Here is a 27,725-nt window from a genome sequence, read left to right as displayed (position 1 = left end):
TTCAAAAAGCGATGAGGGCGCTTAAAAGTGTAAAACATTTGTTCAGTGCCTATAACCTTGTGGGGAAGATCACTTTTCAGTCTTTGTTTCCCTCTAACTACAAGTGTGGAGACCATCCTTCTGCAGTGCCAGAGGCAGGTGCTTTGGTGCAGCCGTGCTCAGCTCCAGGGCAGAGAGAGGAAGAAGAGGAGGAGGAGGAGCTGGGGATTGCTCAAGTGGTGGTGGCGGGGTGAGGCTGAGCTGAGTCAGGCACTCACACACCTGCCTGCGGGCTCCTGGCCGCTTAAAGCACAAGGAGCTGCCTGCCTGAGACTCCTTCCGACACATCCACTACCACGTTTCACACCTGGCTCAGACGGGGAAAAGACCACGATGGGGCTGTTCTACAGCAAGAGCCAGGTAAGGAAATGCAAGAGGAGGCTCTGCAATGAGCTGAGCTTGCTGCCCTTGGGGGCAGAGGGGACCTGCTGTGGGGTGGGATGTTTCACCTCTTGTATCTTCAGCTCAGAGAATTACCCTGAGCACCGAGGCTGAGAGCAAAGCAAGATTTCTTTCAGACTGGGTTTTGTGTTTTGGCCTTCAGAAATGCAAAAACTTCAATGATGTAGTAATTTTCTATTTTGAAAATTCCCAATTAATAAAGAAAAGTTACCTTTTTGCTTCCACCCAACTGGGCTAGTCAAAAAAAAACACTGAGAAAAAATAAGGAGTTATCACTAATGCCAATGAATGCATAGGGAAAGTAAGGAAACTAATATTACATGAGATGTTAAATACAGCTCTCTTAAAAATTGTGGCAGTTTTGGGGCATAAAGGAATGAATGGTAATGTACTGTTATATACTGATCTATGTATTTGTTGCAGTGATACTCCCTGCTCTGTCAGTAGTATGCATGAACTGTCTCTCATGTTTGTTGCATCACTACTCAGTTTTTTTCTTTCCTCTTGGTTTTTGGTGTGGTTTTGTTGGAGGTTTTTTGGGGCTGGTTTTCCTGTTGCTGGTGGGATTTTTGGTGGGGTGTTGTTGCTTTATTGGGTTTGTTTGTTTGGCTGGTTTGGTTTTTGTTGTAATTTAGAGCATTAAGTTTGCATTTTTCCTCTTTTTAGTCCTTCAAGAAGGACAATTATGTAGGGGGAGAAAAGTACCTCAATGTCAGCCCCTACATATTAAGTACCACATTTTTCTGATCCTTGTTTAAGATGAGAGGATGACATTCAAAGTTGTTTCCTTGTGGGTTTGTTAAATGTCTTTTAGGTTTAGGTGGATTCCCAAAATCATAAAAAGGCTTGGGTTGGAAGGAACCTTAAAAATCATCTAGCTCCAACCCCACCCCCAGGGGCAGGGATATCACCCACTATCCCGGGTTGCCCAAGGCCCCATCCAACCTGCCCTTGAACACTTACAGGGATGGGGCATCCACAATTCCTCTGGGCAACGTGTTCTAGTGCCTCAGCACCCTCTGAGTAAAAATTTTTTTTCTAATATCTGATCTAAATATCTTCTTTTTTAGTTTAAAATTGTTCCCTCTCTTCCTATAACTAGCTGTGTAAAAAGTTAGTCTTTTGTTTAAAAGCCACCTTTAGTACTGGAAAGTGGCAAATATTTCCTTTGATACGTTCCTGAGAGTTTTTCTTAAAGGAAGATTGATTTATTCACAGAGCTGAATTATTCACAGAGAAGTAATTAGAATTGTGCCTTTCACTCACTCCTCCAGAGAAGTTTGGGATAGGTCTCTGGAAGGCTCTTTCCAGGTCCTCATTTTTTAAAAGCCAGCACTGCTCTATATCAGACATAAGACTGTAATTATGTAGCTATAAATCAGCTGATGAGCAGCATCATTACACCATGATATCGTTACTCATTCCTGCCCTGCTAGATTGTTTGCTGTTTGTTGTGAAATATATTGGATATATATGACATCCTGTGAATTTTCTCAGACCAAGATGTGTGTCAGCTGTATTAATAGCACAGAAAGGTTCTCTTTTATCACATCTTTTTATGAGATTGGGTTCTAAGAGTCAGATAGCTCAAGCTGAAGGTTACCACAAGTGTCCTCAGAATGGAAAATGGAGGATGTCAGAAGCCTGGTCTGTGGTCACACCAGGTTACAAGAATTCTGGGAGGAAGTCAATGCACAAGGAGGAACCCCAGTTTAGAAATTATTTTGTTGGTTGGAATTGAAACAATTAAATTCTATCTCTAACTATACTTCTGTTCTTCCTTTTTGCATTCTCATCCCATGCATTTTGTGTGCTGTTCAACAGACAGAACCGTCTCCATGCAACTTGCTCACCGTAAAAATCATACAGATGAAAAATGCCAGGAAAGCAGACTTGTGTGAGTACCTTTGCTATACCCTTGGAGCATCCTCCTGCTTGTAAAACTACTCTGAATATATCAAGTGTCACAAACACCACAGACTATATGTAAAAGGAGAGAGGAGATGTGTGATCCTGGTATGCTGAAGATAACACAGAAGACATTGTTTTTCCTTGTATCTTTGTCAATATAATACTGAAGTCTAGCCACCAGCTGTAATGCAGAACATATTTGTACAGATTGCATAAAATATTTCATATCTGAATCTGCAGATAAACGTTCTTTTATTCACAGGAAAGATTGCAATAAGAACTTTCTTTTCATGGTTCCGTCTTACAGCAGTGTCCACCCTGTGTAACCCTGGGCTTGCCAAAGAATATTTCATGTGAGCTCAGGACTGCACACTTGGCACCTCTTATGGATTATCAATTTTCATTCAGCAGTAGGCATGGCTCACAGTTAACTTTTTCTATTCTTAAATACTTTTACAAACTGCCCAGGAATTATAGTTTTGCAAATATTTATTAATGGTCCATAGATATCTGAACTGCAAAGCATTAGAAAAAATGGCTTGAATGACAACCACCCTCTCCTATCTGAGAAGATGGCTGATTGCCTTGCATCTGTTTATTTATACACATAGAAAGATGTGAATGCACAAAGTTTCTATATGAGCAGGACCAACCTAAAGTTGTTCACTTAAAAAAATCCAGGACAAGATATTTTTGTGCTTTTCCAACATTATTTGCTTCAAGTTCTGCAACAGTTTTTCTAGAGACAGAAAGTATGTGGAGAAGAGTTCCTCACTCTTTTAGTGAAGAGCAGTAAGATACTTTGTTGTTGATGAATGTATGAAGAGGAATCCATGTGAAACTTCTCACTGGACTACTTCAACAGCATGGAAAGCATACTTGAAGCTCAGTTATAGTCTGGAGAGAAATCCCTTTCTACAGCTGAAACCTATTTGAATGTATAACCATGCACACTGAATGGAAAAAAGAAGTGTGGAAAAATTGCAACCCTTAGATAGCTCCCTAGATATATCCCTTTATCTAGGAAATCTCCATAGATAATGATGTTCTATTAAAACATCTGCATGACAGTGAGCTTACAAAACTTCCTCTCGACCTTTTTCTCATCTAGATCAATGCTTTTCATTTTCATCTTTAAGCTGCTTTTTTTTTTCTTAATGGGGTTTATTATGTTTTGATGCTGTCCTATTCAATACTAGAAAATTTCTAGGGCATGGGACAGAGAGTGAAATGCTCAGCCTTTTCTGCTTCCCAGTCCAAGCCATGTCCCACCTTCCTACAGAGCTTTCTAAAGAACTATTTGTGTGACAGAGGTGATTTTGGAGGGGACAAAATTTTGCACAAAAAGTCCAGGACAAATACTTGCAAAAGATGAACAATTTATTTGTTGTGGATATTTATCATGTAGGAAAAGAAAATCATAACAGTCGGGGAGCACTGCCTTGCTTATGTTTAAATATTGAATCTAGTTTGACTGACAGCTGCTTATTTCCAGTAACATTTAACTTACTGAGTGTGAAATTTGTCAGAGGTATTTATCATAAAGATTTGCTTTTAAACTGTTTAAGGACATATTTTTCTATGCAGCCAGACTTCTTTAAGTCACAGATTCCAATGACAGGCTCTTCATCATATAACACAAACCAATATTTCAAAAGTTTTAAAGAATTAATTTAACCTCTGCTTAACTTTTCTGACAGTGTAAAAGCTAGTGAAAAAAGAATGTTCATAACTTTATAGACTTTTTTCATAACTTTATAGGACTTTTTCATAACTTTATAGGACTTCCACTGAGAAGCAGCAAAATGGGAATCTTGAGATAAAAAAATGCAATTAAAATTTTGCTGGTTTGTGTAAAACCAGGGGAGCATTGTTGAGTGGATTCAGTCATCTTTACAGTTTCCCTAGAGATTAGCTTGACACAGGCTTGCAAACTCAGAGACTCCATCACCAGCAAAGTAGGCTTCTGTATAGGACCTTTTTTCTAACATTGATCTTTTTTTCCTCATTCTTCCTTTTCTCAGCCCTGTTTTTATAACTTTCTCTTTCTTGCTAACTTTTATAGTTAGAACAAGTTGGCAAGAGTCACCTATTTTTCATTCATCCTAGCACTTTCTGACATTTTATATTGGCTTCTTCTATCCTTGCCAGTTGTGTCTAACTTTATACTAGGTTTCTGTAGAGTTTTCAGATCACTTTGTTTAATAGTCATCTAATGCTTAAAAGGTCTCCCAGCCTGGTGCTGCAGGTTAACTTTATTATTGGTTTATCTGTTCCATTTTCCAGGTAATTAAAAAATTAATTTTTTTTTAATTTAAAATTAAATTTAATTATGGAAAATTAATCCATAACAAAAGAATCTGAAAACCTCACTAACATCTCTTATGGAATGTAAAAGACCTTTAACAGGAGTTCAGTGTATAAGAAATTATTTTTAACTACAACAATTTAAAGGGTCTCATTCTGCTTTTAAAACCTGAATCTTTTTAATGTGCCCTTCCCACTGATCCCTTAGTTTGTAATTTATAACACTAATTTCCACTCTTGTATTAATGCATACCTGACATCATTGATAACACATGTGACTTTAGTGCCTTGTTTGTCTTCTTCACATGCCCCTTTCTCACTGAGCACACCCACATGGTCACCAGGTTCATTTGGCCTCTTGATATTCCTGGACCTGTGATTGCTTGCCAGTTCCCAGGTTGGGGTGTGTCCTCCACAAGCATCCTGGTTCCCTAATGGGGTAAGACTTGGATGTGCATCAATCCAACCCACCCTTAAAAACACAGTTTTGTCTGCTGAGATTTTTCAAATTTCAAGATCAGCTGCTCACCTTGGGCAAGCACCATAGCTCTGGAACAAACAGAAAGACATGGCTTTTTATAGCATGTGGTTCAGCTTGGGAATTCACCATGGCAGGAGACCACAAATGCCAAGGTTTATGCAGGCTGCAGGCAGAGTCTGGACAAGTTCATAGAAGAAAAAGAATTCCATTCAAAGTAGGCTCAGGAAGTCTCTATCTTAAATTGTGAGGGCTGAGAGAGCATTAAATGATGTTTTCCCTCTTACAATCTTCTTAGAGACTCATCTATAAATGTGATGCATGATATCCATCCTTGATAAGACTAAAGGTTTTTCCCCCCCAAAAAAAGTGGGCAAAGGGACCAAAAACCAAGATGCTACAGAGAAATTAAGTATTTAAGTGGAATTAACAAATGGAAAAGCAAGGAAACAGAGTGTTAAAAAGTGTGAAAGTAGGCTACTGCATGGGGATACTAAATTCTGCAATTTTAAGCCATCATTCTCTGCTTCCTGAAAATGCCTAAGATAGGGACCTCAGTGGACACTGAATGTGGGCCCTTGGCTATATGAACCTTGACCAGTATAGAGTTAAAAATATTCTTCATGATTTTCTTAGTAAGAAAATGATAATTTTTTTTTGCTTTTATAGATTTTTATTTTTTTTAAACTATGCTTTTTAATTTTGGAAACTTCAAGTTTTGGATATTTTTAATATAAGGCAAATTTGGGTCCTATATTTTATAAAATGTTTAAGTGTGCTTTATATTTTCAACCGAACTTCTTACAGAACTGCATAGAAATTATTCCACATATGTGATCAATTCATGTGTGAGTCCCTTGAGATCCTGGAAATAAATATAGTCAGTGAAATACATTATTGTTTGAAGAACTGTGCTCCACCATAATACTTATTGCAGGAACATGCAGACTTCCTTTGGTCTGTTCTTGCACTGCTATTTTTGTTTCATTGTTATTTATTACTTACTTCACCATTTAAGCAGTTGCAACTGTAAACCAACAGCCTATTGTTCTAGGTGCTGCAAGAAATAGGATTATAAAAGCAGAGGATGTGGACTGGTAAGGACAAACAAGGAAGGTTGTTTAGCAACATCTCAACAAAGGAGTGTTTTAAGGAGGGATGTAAATGAGATTACATAAATACGGTTTTAGGGATACTTGTAGGGTGCTCCACCCAGAGTGAAGGACAGGGTGGGAGAAAGTGTGAAGGCTTTTTCTTGAAGTTTATCTATTAGAAGATGAATACTGAATGCTCCCTGGGGACAGGAACTGATCTCCTTGGACAGAACAAATTCTGGTAGTCTCTCTGTAAATTGCTTTCTGGAATGCCATAGAAGTAGCCCACATTCGTATTAAAAAAATAAAAATAAAAAAATTAAAAGTTTCAATGGCATCAATTATCTCAGTATTTTATCCTCTAGAAGACAGTGATGCTGACTTGTCCCCTCATCCTCAGCCAGATAACTACTCAGCTATGAAGTGGGGGAAAAAGAAGAAAAATGCTCCTCTCATCTGGTGTGATAGCTTATACTCTGTGACTTGGCTGGATCCAAGTACAGGGAGATCAGGTCAAGGAGATGCTCTGGGCAAACAGTGTTTGAGATCATATTCTTGGTTCAGGTCCTTTCAGCATAACAAGAAAAAAACTATACCATAAGTGTCATGAAAAATCCACCTCCTAGAAACAGGGAGGAGCTAAATTGAAATCCATGAGGAGAAGGATGTTTGAAGCTTTTGCCCAGGTTACAGGTGGGCTGAAGCTTGCAGCTGTTAAATCAAAAAAGGAAATGGAATTGATATTAAAATGTTTGGTTGAGCCCTGCTTGAATCTGAGCTCTCTATGAGGCAGGTGAGATTTCAGCTCGAGCCAGATGAGTGGGTGTCCTGCTGTTTGGGATGCAGCATGGGGCTGTGGCTATGGTGTTTATTAGCATGGGTCATGTTGTTGAAATGCTTCCTAATGGTAAAGCACAATTAAGATCCAGTCCTGCCTGCTATTACCCTGGAAGATAATTAGACACAAGATAATTAGTGTAATAACTGGACAAGGAGACCGTGCTTTCATAAATACCTGCTGCCACACCTGCTTTTGGCCGGATATTGCCCCACAGGAATACCATGGCTGCCATCCCAAGCATGTGTGACAGCTGTTAGCATGTCATGGTGGAGGGGAGGGACCCAGCAGGTCACTGGTGTGATTCTGTGCTGTGTGTGTCCTGTGAGAACCCAGTTGCTGTAGTTGGGTGTTGGTTAGGATTACATACAGGGTGATGGAGGTTTGCTCACACGTGGCTGGCAGTGGGAGCCTTGTATGTGTACATGCAGAGGCAGAGGGATACTGCAGTGAGACCCTCCAGGGCACAGGATGGGCTGTGGAGTGACATTTCTCACACACCCACTACTTATATATCTGGAGGTGCTGAGGCAGAACACCAGCCTGAGGTATCAGAGATGTGTAAAAAAGGTTCCTGGGTGTTGCAAATGCCTCTCAACATCTGGACAATAATTTACAAACAAGAGGGAATTAGGTTCCAGAGGATGCTTCTGAAGCACAAAGGGCATCACCAAACATATTTTGCAGATGGGAAGAGCATGCTTGTTTAGTGGCTGCCAGAATTCAGAGAAAGTCAGAGGTCTGAATGAGAAGTCGGAGCTCTGCTGTCTGACAGGTAGTTATTTCTTAAAGGTGGATGATACAGTGCAGAAGCAGATAGTGACCACTTACAGACAAAAATAATTGATGTAGTTTCAAAATAATACTGTGTTCTTTGAAACAGATGAAGTCAATGTATTAATAATTGGGAAATGTCAATTAAATAAACTTTGGTTCACCCATAGACTTACCCATTTGGATCCTTCTGATCTTTCTCAGAGACAAGAACCAACAGCAATCTGTGCTAATATCAGTCTGGGCTTCTCAAGAGCCCAAAAAGATTTTTATAGGAACATTTGCTGTATGTAGACACAACTTTGGGAGCTATTAGAATTGTTAGAAGCTCAGCTGATTTCTATGTGTTTTGTGTTTTGATTTTTTTTTGAAATCATATATCTTAATATATATGACAACTACTTTATTGGTCAAAGTTACTCTTTCATTCAGAGTTATTCAGAAAAGATGACTTAAGCCTCAGGGAAGTCATGGGGGCAGAGGAGGAAAGGCTGATTTTGTTAATTCTTGAGTTACACGTGGGGAGTCAATAATGGGCCAAGTCAATTGTTTTGTGTTTCCCAAAGTCAAGTCTGCCAGTAAAACTGTGACAAGACTTAGGCCTATTCAGATGCAGTTCAGATGAAGGTGTGTCTGCTATGCAATGGCAGGAATGCTTGAGTACATGGCATTACAAAAAGAGGAAATACAATTCTACTAACAGGATTGGCATTTATGGCAATGCTATCTTCGGCACTTGTGTAGGTTGTCATCCCTAACTAAGAGATCATGTTCTGTAGGGTCACCATCCCTGACTTTTGAGTGTGGGTCCACAAGACTGTTAATCTAATGATTTCATTCTTGCTGCTTTATTTCCTAATAATGATGACAAGTATATTTGCCAGTAGATTACTCTGACCTCAGAATGAAAGTGCTTGTTGATGATGCAAGCCCTACACACTGCTACTAATCACTCCTTCCTACTAAAAGCTCCTACAATGGAGCTCAGGTGGAATGCCACACTTTACAGCTGGTCACTTCAGCTGAGAAAGGAAAATAGAAACACTAAAGCTGCCCTCCCTACATCTAGAAACATTAGAATTTGTAGGAGAACTTTGACCTGAACACGCCTCGAATGGAAAGAGCAGAGCAATGCAATTTTGTGCGAAGAAGCAATGTTAGCTTTCTCTGTGCTGGGAAGCACAGACAAGCTTCCACCTGTACATGAAGCATTGCAAAAACCTATGCCACTCTGGCTGAGGCACAGAGACACAGGTGGAAATAGTGACATTAAGCAATACCTTTTTTATACAGCTTTATTGCTGAAAACAATACCCAGTACAGCTACTTCTCAAAGCAAATGTTATCAATCAGACTCAACATTTTAATGCTTATATTATTCTTCACAGATTCAATTCTGTAATTTCATCTCCACAGGTGATGAATCTTCTTTTCTTGAATTTTTTTTCTTAATATTTTGTTAAAAAACTCTGTTGATTCTTTCCTTTTTTAACTTTCAAAAAGGAAGAAAGCAGACTGAAATAAAGTAGAAAATGGTAGAAGATGTGCCCTCTGTGACAGAAATTTGGCTTCATACCAACCTTAAATGCAACGAGCTCTTGCCTCTTCCGCATTGGCAACCAGAGGTCATACAGGAAAGAAAGGATGCTCAGAAAGTAGACAAGACAGACTTACACCCAGAGCTACTCTAGATGTATAGAGGCATGTTCATGCCTACCTGTGGAAGGCCAGTGTGTAGGAGCTGGGCTCTGTCCATGTGCAGGTCCTGTCACAGCTGCTAATGTCCACGGTGGCCAGTCCTGTGAGGCCGCTGTGTGTATGCGCCCCTGTGTGTATGGATGGCTCTTTAGCAACACAGCTGTATATTTTGAATGTTTACTTTTTTTTCCCCCAGGACTTGGAAAAAAATAATTTTCAAGAAGAGCACACTGTCAGGCTTTCACAATAGTAAAACTATTAGTAAACTAGTTTTACTAGTTTACTTTTTTACTAGTTTACTAGTAAACTAGTAAACTAGTAAAAAAGATGGCTGTCTAGCAGAAGCTTGATAGTACCCTAGCCAGTGCCAGGCCTTGATTCTGTATATTGCTTTGTGTACAGAGCTTAAAAATGCCCACCTTATGGGGACTAGATTGTTTCATTGGTCCATTGCTTTCCGTGTCTTCAACAGTAAGTCAGTCTGATTGCTATGTGAGCCTGAGCCTGCCAACAGCTTCAGTGCAGCATTTCCGCACCAAGACTGTCCAGAACAGCAAGAACCCAACGTGGAATGAGACCTTCCACTTCACAATTCAGAGCCAAGTTAAGGTAAGAATGCAGACCTCCAACAGCTATTCTTATCAGATATCAAGCATACTATACAGTCCTTCAACTCTGCTGGTCCTTCTGAGATCCCTTTTAAAGTATTGACACTCTCATACTGCGCATTTATTTTTTCCCCAGAATGTTCTGGAGCTGAAGGTTTGTGATGAGGACAAAGTAACTCAAGATGACCATCTCCTCACTGTTTTCTTTGATGTCTCCAAAATCCAGCTTGGAGAAAACATTCAGCTAAGTTTCCAGCTGAATCCACAGGTATGGATAAAATGGTTAAAACTCAAGGACAAAGCAATGAGGGGTGGGGTCAGGTGAGAAAATGCTTGTGTGGAGAGCACCCCAAGAGGGAGCAGAGGGGAGCAGCCACCAAGAGGCCCTGCAGTATGCATTCCACTTATCCTGCAAGGCCTACACTAGGAATCTGCTAAATTAATGGATAAGATGCTAGAAGTATATGATACTAGAAGCATAACAGATAGAACACCAAGGAAATTAGGTCTGCGGCATGTACAGCAACAAAAGATGGACACTGGTTTATAGAGACCCCTGAAGGGCACAGATTCCTGTAGGGTATCTCTCTTCACAGGAGACTAAGCTGCGGTCACTGCCTTAATTTTCTTTTGCAGGGGAAAGAGGAGCTGGAGGTTGAATTCACAATGGAGAGCAGGTGCGTAAGGTGAAATAGCTGGAGGTGTAAGATGGAAACACAAGGTTACTGCTACAAATCAGTTCATGCTTGCAGCCCCCTAGCACTGCCAACATCTGAATAAAACAGAAGGTAACTTTGGGTAGTGTTTAATGTAGAAGGAATGCATGATGGTGCATGGTATGCATGCATCTACACTGGGCATCCAGACACAGAGAAGCAAGCACAGGTGCTGGTGGGAGCATAGAGATATCTCTGATGGCAGCTGCTCACCAAGTCAAAAGGAACATTCTACATAGGAGGAATTTTTAAGCTTTCTCTCTTTTTCCTTACTGTGGGATCCCAGATGTTTGCTCTGTCATAGCATTTTTTTTTCTGTGCTTTGCTGACTGTACAGTTAATGGAGAGAATAAGTATGTACATCAGTCCTAGTGCTGCTGATTTTTAAGGCAAATAGTAATTTTTTCCCTGGTCTTTTTTTTTGTTTTTTTGGTTTTTTTTTTTTGGTTTTTTTTTTTTTTTTAATGGCATGTTGGATGAATTCAGAAGATTTTTAGCTCTGATTTCACAGGTTTGAACTGAACAATTTTGGGCAATAGTGTGATTATGCCATCCCTGTGTAAACTGTCTTTAGTGTGTCAGAAAATTACCCTGTCTGATACAGTGAGGACCTCCTCTGTTTGGTGGATTTCCACAAATGTTGTCAAGTTCAGACTCTAACCTGTGAGAAGTAAACTGGATTGAACATGCATGTGGAATGTCTGATTCTGTTTATCTGTGCTGGATGTTCAAAGATAATGAAATAATGCTTAAAGAGTCAGAGAAAGAGTAAAATAAGAATGTGCTGGTTTTGAATTGTTTTCCATTTTGCCTTTCAGTCCAGATCCTCCAGAAAATATTGTTACCAATGGAGTTCTAGTGGTAATTTTTATTTCTTAGTCCTTTTCCCTGCTGTATAAGAATGCTTGTTGCAAAGCTGGTGTTAAAGCTACCAGGCCATTGTGGTGGCATGGAGGCATTGACCAAGACCAACACACACAGCCTAAAGCTGGTGTTGGCATTGGCTTTCCCATGTGTCCCAGCTAGTGACTCATGCTGGGAGAAGTTAAAGCCGTGAAGACTGTGTGCTGCTGCCAGTGCTTGCCTCTGCCTAAACTGAGCTGGGCTCAGGGGTGTGACATCCTTCCCTCTGCCCAGGGAGAGATGGGCACCCCATTTGGAGAGCCTTCTCCTGTGGCTGATCCTCCCCCAGGCCCTTGCAGGGCTGCTCCTGCAGGCAGAGCAAGCAGACCTATTCTCTTTTCTCACCTCTATCCAGTCTGCTATTTCCCATGGGGAAGTCCAACCCCATCTCCCTAGACCTGGCAGTGGGGTTACAGGCTGGCACCATCTCTCTCCTGAGGTGTATGCCCCAAGACCCCGCGGGAATGTCTCCAGTGGACTGGATGAGGTCGAGCCCTGCTGACAGTGAATGCCCTTGTCTCTTGCCCCTGCTGTCTCTTACAGTCCCGTGAGGTTTCCTGTTTGGATGTGCAGGTGAATGATGGGAGGCTGAGGAAGGACACTATGGGTGAGCCTTTCACTGTCTTATAAAGCAGATCAGGTTGCCACTTAATGGCAGAAGCAGTCAGTGTTTTACACTTGAGCATGCTGGTTTTAAAATTATTTAGGATGCAAGACAAAATATCACTGATGCCAGTGGCCTGTGGAGATGGTTGTAGTTGATCAAAAATATACAGATTATTCCTGAATGTGGTGAGATGAGCACGTGGTCTAATATCCCCACAAAATATTTTCCTCTGCAGTGATGTCTTACCAGATACTTACAATTTTCCAAAGCAGTTGTGAAAGGAATTGAGGTTTTTTGGGTCCTAAACTGAAGCTAACTCCTGTTGTTTCTGGATTCTGGGACAAAATAATGGGCAGAATGAGAACAGGGCCTCATTTACTATCTAACTTTATAGAATTTCTTTAGGTATAAAAATATAAGACATGCCACTGGGTGAAACACAAGACACAATATATTAAGAAAGATATTTGCTGCACACTTAAAGCAGTGTGTCACTGCCATGTCAAGCCCATACTTGTGGAATTGTGTGCCTCCTATGCAATTTTTAAAATATCTTGTTCTAACATCTCATGATGACCCCAATCCAGCACACTGCTTAAGCATCTGGATTATCCAGTTGACCTCAGTGAAAAAGTTTGCTAGATGTGACTGAAAATGCTTAAGTGAGGTAATTCTTTTGAAGGCTGACTATGTAGTTTGGAATGTGTAGCTTTTCAGAATATATTTCACCTTGAACCTTGTGGGTTGATATCTTTCTTCATAAAGACTGTTTTTAATTCCTTCAGCAGACATATCTGATGCTTTTTGCATGAAAGGAAAAAAACACCAGACATTATTTTGCAAGTGCTAGAAATATTTCAAAAGAAATATTACAGGTTGAAGGAAAGAGAAGCATGATAGAGGGACTGAGATTTAACTGATACCAAAGAGAACTGTGGTCTGATACAAAAAAACTGTGTTTCTCCCAAAAATCCAAAATTTTCGAAGTATCTCAGCAATAAGACAGTGTGTAATACTCAAACATTATTCTGGTGTAATAAAAAGACATTTTGCACATTTCAGACTTTCAGAAGAAAGAATAGGCAAACTATTATTGGCTATGAATCATTATCTAAAACAGAGCTGTAGTCTCTCCTATCACGTCCATGTAAGTGCAGTGGTGCTTAAGTTTGACCTACCTTTGCTTCAGAGAGGAAGTTTGCATTAACTGTGGATGGGTCGTATGAAGGAACGCAGACGCACACGCTGAGCTCCTGCCTGTGCCCGACGTCCCCGGCCAGGTTCCACTACATCAAGTACAACCAGTCATCGCTCACCGTGGCTCTGCCGCGGCGCAGACGGCTCAGCAGGGTACGTGAGCACCACTAACATGTAGCTCTTTCTCTGGGGACCTCTAAGAGCTGAGTATGTGTGTGTGTAGATCTGGGTATGCTGGCAATTGGTTAATGCATGTATGTGAGACAGCTTTAAACTTTTTTTCTCCTTTATTTTTTTTTTTAATAGGTAACTTGTTTATTTTTTGTCTTACCCTTTTTTTCCAGTCTATATCAAGTCAAAATGAAAGGGATATGAATGAATCTGTGACTCTACCTCTGAACTCGCTTCCTATACAAGAGAAAATAGCAATAGGAGAGGTGAGAACCAGTCTTTCTGAACAGAAAACAGCCCAACATGCATTCAGTTTGGTGGATGATCAGTCTTAGAGCTCGGTGATTCAGCTCCCATCAGACATGAAGCATGCTATGGTGTAGGTGTGAATGACAGTCACTCTACAAGTGTGCAATACTTTTTCTTTTGTTCTGCACATGGATCCAGGCATGCTCTGTGAAACCCTGTTCTGAGTTTAAACTAACTTGTTCAGGACATGTCTAATATGTACATTCATCAACATAGTACACACAATAACAGTAATGGATATGACAATTAGGCCTGACAAGGGAGTGCCTGAAGTAGAAGATAAAATAGAGATCATACATATGTGTATGATTCAGATGCCCAGCTTTCAACAACCTTCCCAACAAATAATGAATGTTAAAATATGAGGAGCTGAGGGGCTCTAAGCCCACCTAGCTAGGGTGAATGGCTTACTTTTACACAACCCAGACTGTGCTGGAACTTGTGAAGGTCTCTCACAGTCCAGACCATTGCTGGCCAGATTCTCCGGCCACATTGCTGAATTCAAAATAGTGAAACTCAGGCCTTGGATGGAGTGGGGGAGGAAGGCACTGGAGTAACTACCTGAGCATGCTTACATTGTTTGTATTGTGATTTTCAGGACAGGACAATTGACTTGTACACAAAGGCAAATGAATGGTAAGTGAGTCTCCAGCAAGACCTGATTCTGTAACTGGAGGGCATCTGCTCCTATACAAAGCTCACTTGAAATCAGGAGGGGTCGATGCAGGTTCAGATGGGAGCAGATATGTGAGTTCATTATCGGGTTGTAGGCTTTTATTTGTGAGGTTCTCCTTTTTAATAGATGGCAAATTAAATCATGGGTCCCCTGTCCTCCAAATTTCCAAGCTGCTAGTGCATCTCAGAAATAGGTCTTGATTTTTGTGCACTGTTATGCCCACAGATGGAGAGAGCAGCTCTGCAAAGAAATCACAGTTCTGAATTATACAAACAAAATAACTTCAAGGCATGATAGGTATTTCTCTAATTTCACAGCTGCAGTGCCTGTTGACAGTGGTTATCTAGTTACAGGATGTATGGCAGCACTACTGAAACTTGAAAAAATAATTATATGAGCAAATAAAACCAGAAGTCTGTAGTAGATACATAGTGGACAGTGTGTCACGATTTGCTCTGCCTTCCTATTTGCATTCTCATTTTCAGCTACAGCAATTAGCAGAGGTCTGTCTGTGGTGTTGTTGCTCCTCGTGTATTACCTTACAGCTACAGCAATTAGCAGAGGTCTGTCTGTGGTGTTGTTGCTCCTCGTGTATTACCTTACACTGTCCACAAACTGATCTGTAAACACACACAAGCACAGCTGGAGTTGCCCACAGTGACTAACAATACAATACCTCTGCTCTGTTCTCAGGACCCAGGGTCTGTGTTTCAGACCAAGAAACCTTGACACCCGCCTGGGCTTTGACCTCTGCACAGATGAACAGAATTTCCTGCAAAACCGAAAGAAGGTAGTTGCTGCTGCGCTAAAGGATGTTCTTCATCTGGAGGAAGATCTGCAAGAGCATGAGGTAAACCAGTTAAGGGCACTTTTGGGGGATTTTTCTCTCTCCTTTCCCTCAAGCCTGGAAATGAGGGATGATTTTTTTTTTACTCCACCTGGATAAGCAGTGAGGATCGTTAACACCAGCTTATCCTCCAGGGCACATTGTCACCAGTGTGGTCTCAGCTGGAGAGTTCAACTGTCTGTTTTGATGAGCAAAATCTGTTTCGACTCAGCTTACAAGTGAATTATTTGAAGGCATCCAAACCAAAAGTTTGGTCTGCATTTCTTTAAAATCTTCTTTAAGGCAATAAGACCTAGCATATTCCACATGGATGTACAGTATAGAGAAATGTTGCTTTATTTCTTAATTTATATGTTTTCTTTTACTAGTGTCTGGATGCTGCTTTTGTATTTCTGTAATCTTTTGACATTATTTGTGCCTTAATGCCACTCTTTCACCTATGCTTCTCTTTTATTTATTTATTCTTTTTTTAATTATTTTTTTTGGTGTCATACAGGTGCCTATAGTGGCTGTGACCACAGCAGGGTGTGGCATAAGAGCACTCACTGCCATGTATGGCAGCATTTTGGGTCTCCAAAAGTTGCGTGTTCTGGATTGTGTTTCATACATCAGTGGTTCATCTGGCACAACATGGTGAGGAGTCAGTTTGATACTGTTGTTTGGATCTTACTGTGTTAAGAAAAGCCTGTGTTCTGTCTTGGTTTCAGAAAGGGTAAATGTGATCAATTGGGTTATTGCTTCCATCTTTGGGCTATGAGTGCCAAGAATGAAAGAATTATTGTGGCCTATCCCTAACCAAAAGAGGAGACTTTATTGGAAGTGTAAACATCATTAATCTTATGAAAAATGATCCTTTATTATTATTTACTGTTTGACAGAAACAACATTTACAGCTGGTGTAGCTGCTTGTGTTGCATCTTAATCTCAGATTAAGTGATTTTTGACTGATTGCCTTTAGACTTGTATTTCTACTCAAAGCTCAAAGAGGAGAATAACTAAAAGATAAAATGATATGCACCCAAAACTCTACAAAGTTTATTATTTGAGTTTCAAAAGCACCTTGTTAATTTCTCCCTGCATTCCATCATGTTTCCTGTCTGCAGGACAATGACAAAGCTATATGAAGATGCTGACTGGTCACGTAAGGATCTTGGGGAAGTAATTGTTGAAGCACGGAAGCAAGCAGCCAAGTGCAAGATGGGGGCTTTTTGCTTGAAAAGTCTCAGGAATTATTACAGAGAGCTGAGCCAAAGGACCCAAGCAGGACATAAAACATCTTTTATTGATCTGTGGGGGCTCATGATTGAAGCCATGTTAAATGACGGGGTAATGTCTATACACCTTTCTTCTCATGAAGCTGTTGACTGAATATTTACAATCATTGAAAGAAACTAGAGCCCTAGGAAGAGACACCTGGTCAGTAAGACTGTACTTGGTGTATAGGCAGAACATCACTTATTTATATAAATAACTTGGAGACACAGTGTATGTCTATCCTGGAGCCTGAAGTGGGATTGAATGTAGCAGAAATGCTCATGTTAGCTCTAAAGTAAGCAGAATGTTTATTAACACTACAGCTGTGCAAAAAATTTTCAAGGTTCTTAGGTGTTTTTTTATAGCCTTATGCTTTTATCTCTCCACTGCCGCAATATTTGCACAAGCTGCCCTCTTAACTTGAATATACGGCAGATGTACTGCAGTTTGTGACTTAGTCATAAGTATATAGACCCAGAGCTGCTGAGATATATTAGCTACAATGGGTGCCTTTCAGCGCCTTTGAATTTGATTTCTCAGGATCTTCATTATTTCTAATTTTATTGTAATTACGCAACAAAAACTTTCCACACTTTCTCCAGGCTGACGATAGCTGGAAAAAAAGCTATTTTATTTCAAAATTCTCTAAACATGGTTTACTTTTTGTCTAGATGAAAGAGATAAAATTAAATACTCTTATTTCATATCATATTTCACACAGTATTTTCAGCCTCAGTGCTACATGGCAAAATTTGCTAGAATTTAATTTGGCCGAAGTATACTCAAAACCTCCATTACCTGTATAATTTGTTAGTATTGGACAGCTCAAGGACTTTTCCTCTGTGGATGCTAACTTTCAGTATAGTATTTAAAAAAAGAAATCTCGATTAGAAGAGTCATTAACATGCAGCCTTGAAGAACTCTTATCATTAACAGATGAAGGATATGATAACAGTTGGATTACCTGGATATGCCATATATTCTAACTTACATTTAACCATACAAAGCTAGAACAGAAAGTGAAGTGATTCAATGCTGTTATTGTATACCGAAAGCTGAACATGGCTGGTTGTCTTAAGAGAAATTGTTCTTGCTTTCTCATCCTCTGTTATTCAAACACATGGAAGTAAATTTAGAAGCAAATTCAGAAAAAAGATGTCTTAATCTTTATAAGCTGATGTTTTTTAGGAACTGACTATAAGCTAACTATTTGGGGTTTTTTTTCAAATCCAGAAAAGCCACCACAGACTTTCTGATCAACGTCAGGCAGTGAACCAAGGTCAGAACCCACTGCCCATCTACCTTGCCCTTAATGTCAAGGACAAAGTTGCCACCAAAGATTTCAGAGGTAATGGTTCAATTGTGAAAAAGAGTTATATTTTCACCCAGGGAGATAGACTGTGGGGATACAGTAAATAATGATGAATTGTTTTAAATTCTCACTCCAAGCCCAGGGAAGCAGAAATGTAAAGAGTAACTGGGTTGGCACATGGTACACATGAAGAGTTCAGTATTTTTTAAGAGCTCTTCACATGTGATTGTGTATTTTAAGGTATTAACTTCAGACTAATAACAGAACATAATTCTCTAACAAAGTCTCAGAAATTACATGGATTCTTCAAGAAAGTGATTCACTAGAGCTTTAAGTTTGTTTAATATATGTTCTGATCCATGAGGGGAGTTGAAACTATATGATCTTTAAAGTCCCTTCCAATCCAAACGATTCTATTACTCTGATTTTCATATCTGGCTAAAGGCAATAGAAGTCAATAGAAGTTCTAGTCCACCTTGCATGAGAAAACTGTGTAATCACTAGATAAAAAGAATTTAATTTTTTTTCCCAACCCTGAGACAGTTCTTTTCCAAACCTAGGGACAGTGTGAATAGCTGGTTCAGCAGTGGCTGTTGGCAGGGTTTGCTCAGGACATGTAGCTAAGCCAGTTTTCTTGTGAGAGCTAGTGTCTGAGAGCCTTATTCCAAGCCTGGCAACTGGACTATTTTCTATAGTGGAGCTAACTTTGGTGCATGTGTTGGCAGAATGGGTGGAGTTCACGCCATACGAAGTGGGCTTTCTGAAATACGGTGCCTTCATTCGTGCGGAGGATTTTGGCAGCGAGTTCTTCATGGGTCGCTTGATGAAGAAGCTCCCCGAGTCACGAATCTGCTTCATGCAAGGTAACTCAACAACCTGGGGAGTGACAAGATTTTAATAGAAAAAATGATCAAGGAATTCTCCCCCAGAAACCTGTTGTTAGCATGAGGCAGCAGAGGTACTGGGTCAGTTAGCTGACAGACTTCCCAGGGAAATAGTCACAGCACCAAGCCTGCCTGAGCTTAAGAAGAGTTTGGACAAAATTCTCAGGAATGGGGTGTGATTCTTGGGGTTGTGCTGGGCACGGCCAGGAGCTGGGCTTGATGATCCTTGTAGATCTCTTTCAACTCAGGATATTCTATGATTCTGTTTCCTGAGATTCATTTAACTGCCCTTGCCAGCAAAGCTGGTTTTATTATGTGGTCTAAGATAAAAATTAATATGGCAAAGAAGTTGTCATGTACGTTTCTGAGTGCTTTTGAGGCGGCATCATTTCCTGTAGCTTGCAAAAGATTTTCAAAGTTGGAAATTTGTGATACTCTCTGGAAGCCAAATGAAAAGCTGAAAATAAATCAGTGGTGTGAGAAAGAGAAGAATCAGAGAAGGAGCTGGCTGAGAATATTTATTTTTCAAAGGAAAAAGAAAATGAAAATAGGAACATGAAAACTGAATATAAAATTTTTAAAAAAAAGTTCCAGGTAAAACATGGTGAGAAGGAAAAGACTTGAAAATGTTTTCTGAAATAAGCTTGCTTAAATAAGTTTGCCTTTGGAGTCTACTATTGAAACAGATATCTAAACTTATGCAAAAATTGGATACAAATAAGAAAAAGTTAGAGAAGACGAGGAAAGGAGCAGAAGGCAGTTTTAAAAGAACTTGTGTTTACGTCTGCATTGCTTATTATGCCTCTCCCACTTTCTAGGAATGTGGAGTAGTATCTTCTCCAAAAATCTCTTGGATGCCTGGCATGCAGCTGACAATTCAGAAGATTTCTGGCACAGGTGGACACAAGACAAAGTGACTGAAATAGGTAAACCAAAACACCTTCCTCCAGACCCCTCTGATAGGGTAACTGCACTCACTCTTCCCATTTTTTCAGCTTTTCTGTCATCCTGTTTCTCTCAGTCTCTGGGTATGGGACATACCAGAAAAATTAAGTTATTTGATTTTACTGAATAGCCAGTGCTTTGCTTAAATAGGGAGACTGTGACAAGAAGGAAAGGCAAAATCAGATAGGCCTTGATGTAAAGGAGATAGGGATGGGTACAAAAGGTGATCCCCAAAGTGTTGTCTTTAAAAGGCTGGGAAATAAATACTTCTGTCAAAGCCTCATGTCATGTATTTTCTAGCCAGGGAGAAGCTTGATTGTTTCTGTTCCAATATCTCCTTTCCCTGCACAGAACATCCCTCCCTCAAATCTGACTAAACTGAAAACTTAGTAGCTGTCAGACAAGGTAAAAGTGGTGGAGCTCTTACACCAGCTGAGAAGCAGCTCCATACTGAAAGACCATTCCTTGGAAATAATTAGGAGCATCTTCATAACAAAATTCAAGCAAAGCCAGTGAACAAACTTGGGTCACATTTTTGTGGACTATGTTTTCATAAAAAAACTCCAAAGCCTTATGTTTGAGTTTATAGAAATAATTTGCAAATTTTGTTGAATTCAGGTGTCCACAACTGAACCAAATAGAACAATCTAGCTTTTTAAAAGTAAAAATATTTAGTTTAAAAGTAAAATGCTAAAATTTTCCTATGCTTTTCAAAATAAACTTTGAATTTAATATTTAACCTATATGGAATCTAAAAGCAGTAATCTTTTAAAATGTATTAATAAAATTAATTCCCCTGTTTGTTGTTTGCTTGGGAAAGTGAATTACTTAGTGTGTACCAAAATCATACTGTTTTGTGAGAAAATGTTCTTTTAGTCATGTGTAACCAACCAGAGTTTAGAAAACACAAGTAAGTTTATACTTTTGTCACAAAATTAACTGGAACTCACAGCAGATCATAGGGAAAAAAATGCAATGCTGAGCCGTGAACACACAATTACAGATGACCCATTGACCCTTTCACCTCTTTGTGTCTTGCTTCTTCTTAATTATAGTTATAATTCCATTTAATGACATTTATCTGTGTATCTCCAGAGGAACAACCAGACCTGCCTGAGAAGCCGTACGAGATGGCCACATGTGTTTTCACTCCTACAAGCGGCCTCTCCACCACGCTCCGGGACATCCTGACGGATCGTCCTGCTGTCTCCAAGTACCACAACTTCCTTAGGGGCTTCCAGATGCACAACGAGTACATCCAGCATGAACATTTCACAAAATGGAAAGGTGTGGATGGCTCTCCTGCCTACACGTCTCATTGGAGCAGGCACAGGGGCTGGGAATTAGTGAGGCACATTTGCATGTCCTGAAGAGAACAGAGTGGGTTTTGTGGATACCTGTTAGTGCTCACTGAGAGGAGAGAGAATGAAGAAACTCCTCACACCTTTCACTTTCAGTAACACAAATGTTCAATTATTTAGTTGTTGGGTACTCAAGGTCCTCACAGGAATAAAAATTGCTAGGGTGGGGCTCTGCACATAAGGCATCATCTGTATGGGTATTGGTGCAGTCCATGGGTTTAAAAACATAACAAACAAAATGTGAGTGGAGTGGCTGAAGGAGCTTTAGGATTGCTGAATCTACCCACCCTAAAGCAAAGGAAAAATCCTGGATGGGAGGGAAGCTCGCCTTCCTTTTGCGTTCTAACTTGACAGATATCTTTCTGCAGTTTGCTAATAGCTCTGAATCTTCCACTCTTTAGACACATTGCTGGACACCTCTCCCAACGACCTGAGAGGCAACTCGGAACACCTGGAACTTGTGGATGCAGCTTTCTTCTTTGAAACCAGTTACCCACCCCTTATGAGGCCAGAGCGGAAAGTGGATGTCATCATACACTTAAACTACACAGGTGGATCACAGACATTGGTGAGAAGTCTCAAAACTGATCTTGTTTCACATCAGCTTTTGCTTTGCTTTCCACTACTTTCAAACAGGTGTCTGTGAGACATGGAACATAGTGGAATTTAGTAAACACGCTGTTTTCTGAACCTTAGAAGAAGAATGGAAATTTCTAGGGAGGAAAATATGAGTATTTTTCTCAAGCTACTTTTGAAATACCCTTAAGTTCTTCACCAGTGAAATACAGACAGGCAAAGTGAAGTTAACAAAGTCTAGTTGCCATGTCTATTATAGTCTTATATATAATATTTAATAGCACAAATGAAGTTGGGAAACTTTTGTGATTCAAGTGCTGAATTTAATCTGTGTTTTGCTTATTTGTTTTGTAAGACTATTTTTTTTAATGTTGATTTTCTAGCAAGGACAGCCTAGTGAGTAATGGGTTTCTTAATCTTTATTTTTATCTCTTCTAATAAATACATATTTTCTCTCTAAATAGTGGACTTGAAGCAAGGTATCAAATGCATTTACTGCTCCAGCAGAAATCTAATTTGGTTTAAATGGTTATATACATTTTGAAAGCAGTATTTACCACATAATAAACAGTTTTAGACTTCAAAATATAGAACTTGTAATTGTAAACATGCCCCTGAGAGACACCCCAAAAAATACAAAGTTCAGTGGTTAAGGTTCTGTCAGTTTTTTGAGTGGAAGACAATTCAATCATGCAATTACACATGAAAAATACTTGTCTTGGTACCGCAGTGGAAATTACAATAGCCTCAAATATACTTCTTTCTTGTATTCTGAAATCTTTTGGAAATACTTAATTCAAAATGAGGTGATACTTTTTTTGTTAGATAATTTAACAAAGCTGGTCATCACAAATGGACTTTCTGATAAATTCTTTTAGTGCTATATTTTGAGGTCTAAAATATATTATTTGAAAATCTCATGTTATTTCTTAAATTCAAAGTTATAGATATCAGTAAATTGATCTTAAAACCTTTCTAAAGTTTACTGAGGTCAAATCACAGGTTATCCTGCTATATAAACAGATAATGGGACTGGGAATCCTACTGTCTTAGACTGCAAATGTAGTTTTGTTTAGATCCACATTTTTCCTGACTTAGTTCTCCTTTAATTAATGGTCTATAACATGATTTGAATTAATCTGTTCTGTTTCTACATCATAGTCTCATTTTAGAGATGTGCCTTAGTACAGGTTTAAACTCTTTTTGCCATCTTAATATTAGGTGTTTTCCTGGAAGACTATTTCCAAATGGCTCCTCAGGCGACTGAAAAGCAGTCCTTGGGGCTGCAAGTGTCCACATTATTTCTGGGTGTCTGGCTCTCAGTCTGTTCCGTGCAACTTTGGATGAACTGCTGGGCTTTGGCAGCAGTCTGATCTTTGCTATCTTTTGTGTTCCTTGTGCTGCTGCTGTCGACCAGCCCCTGGAGCAGGCTTGCAGATACTTTGCAGAGCAGGAAATTCCATTTCCCTGCATTGGACTGATGGATGATGAGAAGAACCTGAAAGAGTGCTACATGTTCGATGGTGCAGACACTCCAGGAGCTCCTCTGCTGCTTTATTTTCCATTAGTGAATGACACTTTTCAAAAATATGTAGCACCTGGTAAGTCAGCAGTACCCAGCTAACCTTACTGACTCAAGGAATATTTCCATTCTCATTCCCTGGGTGTTTTTTCCTCTACCCAATAGAACCCCCACTTTGTTTGCTTGTTCATACTAGTGAATAGATTGCAAAATGGGATGATTCAAACTGTTTGCAAAAACTGGAGTAGTCTTGTGCATAATTTTGTTTGTGTCTTTGTGCAATTCAGGGCATAGAAAAAATGTGTTCCTCAATTAGAGGAATGGAAACTAATCTCCTCTAGTAATTTCCATAAGTTTACTTTTTTAAATTTTTTTACTTTTGTTTATAGAACAAAGCATATATTTCAAATTATGTGTGTTTTTATGACAGTCAAGTCTAGGTGAGAATCACAGTATCGTATGGTTCTGGGGAGGATCACTGTGCCCTCTATCTAGGCCATTGAATGATGGTAGAATATGCTGGCATAACAAAGCAATAATATATGAAGTACTCTTCAGGACTAGTATTTGAGATGGAGACTGCTTTTAAGATGGTTTCTAAGCCAACTAATATTCTGCTTCCTCTTGTCCTATATATTTCTATTCCTTTTAGTTTCTGTTGTACCAAAGAACCTGCCTGGTAAGCCTTGAGCAGCGGTGACCACACAAAATGATGTGCCATGCGTTGGCCAGTAGATGGTGCTGATTGCAATAGAAATGACATTTAATGACATTTGTTTTACTCCAATAGGCTTTGTTCAGAAGTACATTTCTCAGAGACCATAGCACTGCACTTATCTTCGTATTAATTGCACATATGATCTCTCCAAGTTATTATTGATCTATCAAGTATGGTATTTCTGTGGGACTATACGAACACATTCCTTTTTTTCTCTTGACAGGCATGTCACGTACTGCTGCTGAAATGGAACAGGGCAAGATTGATATCTCCAGTTTCTCTTCTCCATACTCAACCAGAGAGGTCTCGCTGAAAGCAGAAGATTTCAACAAGCTTCTGAAGCTGACTAATTACAACATCATGAACAACGAGAACATGATTCTTCAGGCTTTGCGCACGGCTGTGGCACGGAAGAAACAAGCCCTGAGCCAGCCAGTATCACAAGCACAGCCCTCTGCTTGAACAGCATTTTCCTGCCCCTTACTCAGCATTTACCAAGGCAGCATACATATGATAAATACTTCACCACTCTTGACAGGGGCCATGTCTTTCTAAGTAACTTTCTCAATCTTACGCAGAATTGGGGTATTAAACTCAGCAGTTTCTCTTGTTAATACCATCTCACTCTGATGTTCAAAAGATGAAGATTCAGCTGTGTGTGATAGGGAAATAGCATTAGCTCTATTTTTCTGCAATCTCTTATGGTGGCTAGTTGCTAATATTTATTTCACATGCAAAATATTTTGGCATTTCACTGGGACTATTGGTAGCAAAACCATAAAGCCCTCTTCAGACACAGAAGGTGGTGACCATGCAGTACTAATTTAAAACATTTTATTTTGTTTGAATAACCTGATTTGAGTGGCCTTCTACCTTTAAAAAGTTTTGTTTCCCCGGTGCTTATTTTTGGTCATGAATTGTTGTGAAATAAATATTTTGCGAAGGATGTTTTATTTTTCAAATTCGTGTTGAACAACAGAGCCAGTGGCCATTTAGTCTTTCATGATACATATTCTTATCAATTAAATCAAACTTCAGAATTTGTTTTGAAGGACTACTGCTATTTCCTCTCACAACCGTGTCCTGTCCCAGATCACATATAGATTCTGCAATTTTCTCCCTGAAATGCAATTTTTTTATAGTGTATTGAACTATTAAAAAACCAGAGAGCACATGAAGGGGATTGCAGGATGCATGGTAATTGAACACTGGAAACATGCAGTAAGATACCAATTTTCTGCTCACTGCATCACAGTGTATCCCATACTCAAATACACCTGAGGCCAAGAAAGGTCCAGCAGAGAGAGAAATGTGGAGTTTCTGTTTCTGGCATGAATTCTTCCTCAGATGTGAGTAATTGGAGAGAGAGAAGTATTCTTTTTGAGATCTGGAGCTGGTGAAGAAGTTGGGTTTTACTGGTTTTAGGTAAAAGTCACACAGGAGCATTGTGAAAGAAAGGCAGATGCTGGCATCTAGGAGTTTGTCAAGGGTCAGCCAAGATGAACCTTACAGGAGCCCTCAGAACCTGGCCTAAAACAAGTAGGCAAGAGCTGTAGCAGAGTTTCTCCTTTCCACAAATAAGGTACATAGACAATTTCTGCCTTATATTCTAAAATCCTGCTTACTGTTTTATCTGAGCAGCCACTCATGAGCTCAAACTAAGGTATCTGAACTGTCACAATGGGTATCATGACCGACTCCTTAATACCCGACAGGGAGGGTATCATTATACTTGTCAAAGTCCTCCTGTGACTGTAAAGTTCTGGGCATTCCATCAGCTTTGCAAAGTCTCCAGGCTCTGAGGAGCTCTGGTGCAGATTCTATTCTCAACTGTTGTTCCTTGTTGGGAATATTTTTGTAAGGTTTGGATACTCCGATGTTGCCTGTGAGCTTTTTGATAGTAATGGTGAGCACCTGCTCCTTCCTGGTTTTACCAGCATCAGACTGGTTGGAAAACATGTATTCCTGAGACAATGGAAACAACTCTGTAGATGCCTTGTACAGCCTGCTTCACCTTTTGTATGTCCCATCTCAGAATTTGTGATGCACTCTAAAATCTCAGATGATCTGAAGCAAACCAGAAATGGTAGCTTCTCAGCCACTGGCATGGCGTTTAATATGTTCACATGAGATGTTTTGTCCCAAGGGCCTGTTCTGGTACTATTACTAGATTTTCTTCAAGCAGAGGCACTTGACAGCCAATATCTGGGATGGGCTGTCTCCAGCTCCATGCTCTGCAGCATTTGCTGTGGAGGAGATTCCAGCAGAGAGAACCCTTGGGTAGGAGAGGTGACAGAGGCCTAGAGACTGGCCTACTGTTTTCCTTCCTTGTACTAAGTTGAGGTAATACATTTTTCGTGGGTAAAACACCTTTATTTTGTATACTACCATTATTAATATTTCTTCTGTTACTATGTGTTTCTTATCACATTGTTTTTTGCTTTCAGTAAATTGTTATCTCAACCCATAAATCTCTCCTTTTGTCCTTCCCTTACCGGATGGGAGGGGTGAGAGGGAGTGGCTTATTTGGAGTTTAATTTCTGGCTGGTGTTACACCACCAGAGGGTGGTCCAGTCATTCCCTACCTCAGCTGAACACTCCCGTGTTGGATCAGTTTGGCCAGGTTTTGGTAGTAGAGGTTTACAAGGGTGGCCTATGTGAGAAGATGCCAGCAGCTCCCCCCATCTCCAACAGAGTCAATGCTCCAAGGCTTGCCCCCCTGGCCAAGGCCGAGCCCATCAGTGGCAGCTGTGCTGCCTCCAGGATAATGTATTTAAAAACGGGGAAAAAAACCTGTGCTACATCGATTGAAGTGGGAGAGGAGAGTGAGAACGTGTAAGAGACAGGCCTGCAGATGCGAAGGTCAGTGAAGGAGGAGGTGCTCCAGACTTTGGAGCAGAGATTCCCCTGATGCCTGTGCTAAACAATTGTTAAATAACTATTTAAGTGGCTGTTAAGTGACCGTGGTGAGGCAGGTTCTCCCTCTCAGCACTCGCTGGCCTGTGGTGGAGCAGATACTCACCTACAATCCCTGGAGAACCCCACATGGAGCAAGTGGGTGCCCGAGGGAGGATGTGACACTGTGGGAAGGCTGTGAAGGAGCAGGTTCTGGCAGGACCTCTGGGCCCATGGAAAAAGGAGTCCACACTGGAGCAGATTTGCTGGCAGGGAGCCACTCTGGAGGGGTGTGTTTCTGCAGGACTGCACCCCAATGGAAAGGACCCATGCTGAAGCAGTTTGTGATGAACTGGGAAGGATGAAGGCTGGAGAAGTTCATGGAGGACTGTTTTCTGTGGGAAAGACCCCACACTGGAGAAAGTGAAGCTTCTGGGGCTGGAGGAAGTACTGAAAATCAGGAGTAAAATTAAACCCAAGAAGAAGGGATGGATGGGGGAAAGGTCTTATGATCTGTCACCTACTCTGATTTGATTTGTAATAAATTTGGCTGATTTCCTCAAGTTGAGTCTGGTTTGCCATGATGATAATTAGTAAGTGATCTCTCCCTGCCCTTCTCTGAATCCACTTGCCTTTCATTAAGTTTTCCCTTCCCTGTCCAGCTGAAAAGGGTGTGGTGTGTA

The 27,725-nt window shown here is 40.2% G+C and overlaps 1 protein-coding gene across 1 annotated transcript; it reads left to right on the top strand.

The window, feature by feature from the left end:
• The first annotated feature begins 372 nt into the window (after positions 1–372).
• On the top strand, positions 373–27,602 carry LOC107206344 (cytosolic phospholipase A2 epsilon-like). The gene is made up of 20 exons (XM_033515225.1): positions 373–399; positions 1,108–1,171; positions 10,014–10,150; positions 10,286–10,417; positions 10,786–10,826; positions 11,684–11,726; positions 12,312–12,375; positions 13,565–13,725; positions 13,917–14,009; positions 14,651–14,688; positions 15,422–15,578; positions 16,072–16,208; positions 16,679–16,901; positions 18,063–18,177; positions 18,867–19,004; positions 19,844–19,951; positions 21,066–21,257; positions 21,733–21,899; positions 23,325–23,508; positions 24,371–27,602. Exons 1-20 carry the CDS (start codon positions 373–375, stop codon positions 24,607–24,609), a joined length of 2,460 nt encoding a protein of 819 aa, XP_033371116.1. The 3' UTR covers positions 24,610–27,602.
• The last annotated feature ends 123 nt before the right edge of the window (positions 27,603–27,725 follow it).

Source organism: Parus major, chromosome 5 (genome assembly GCF_001522545.3).
Source record: "Parus major isolate Abel chromosome 5, Parus_major1.1, whole genome shotgun sequence".
Taxonomy (NCBI): domain Eukaryota; kingdom Metazoa; phylum Chordata; class Aves; order Passeriformes; family Paridae; genus Parus; species Parus major.
Note: the sequence above shows the minus strand (reverse complement) of the source record. Positions and strands in the feature narration are given on the sequence as shown.

Bases quoted from the DNA above. Each gene is read 5' to 3' on its own strand.
- LOC107206344 (XM_033515225.1), top strand. From the start codon at position 373: ATGGGGCTGTTCTACAGCAAGAGCCAG. The intron at 15,579-16,071 runs GTAAACCAGTTA...GGTGTCATACAG, and splicing joins AAGATCTGCAAGAGCATGAG to GTGCCTATAGTGGCTGTGAC. The intron at 21,258-21,732 runs GTGTGGATGGCT...TCCACTCTTTAG, and splicing joins ACATTTCACAAAATGGAAAG to ACACATTGCTGGACACCTCT.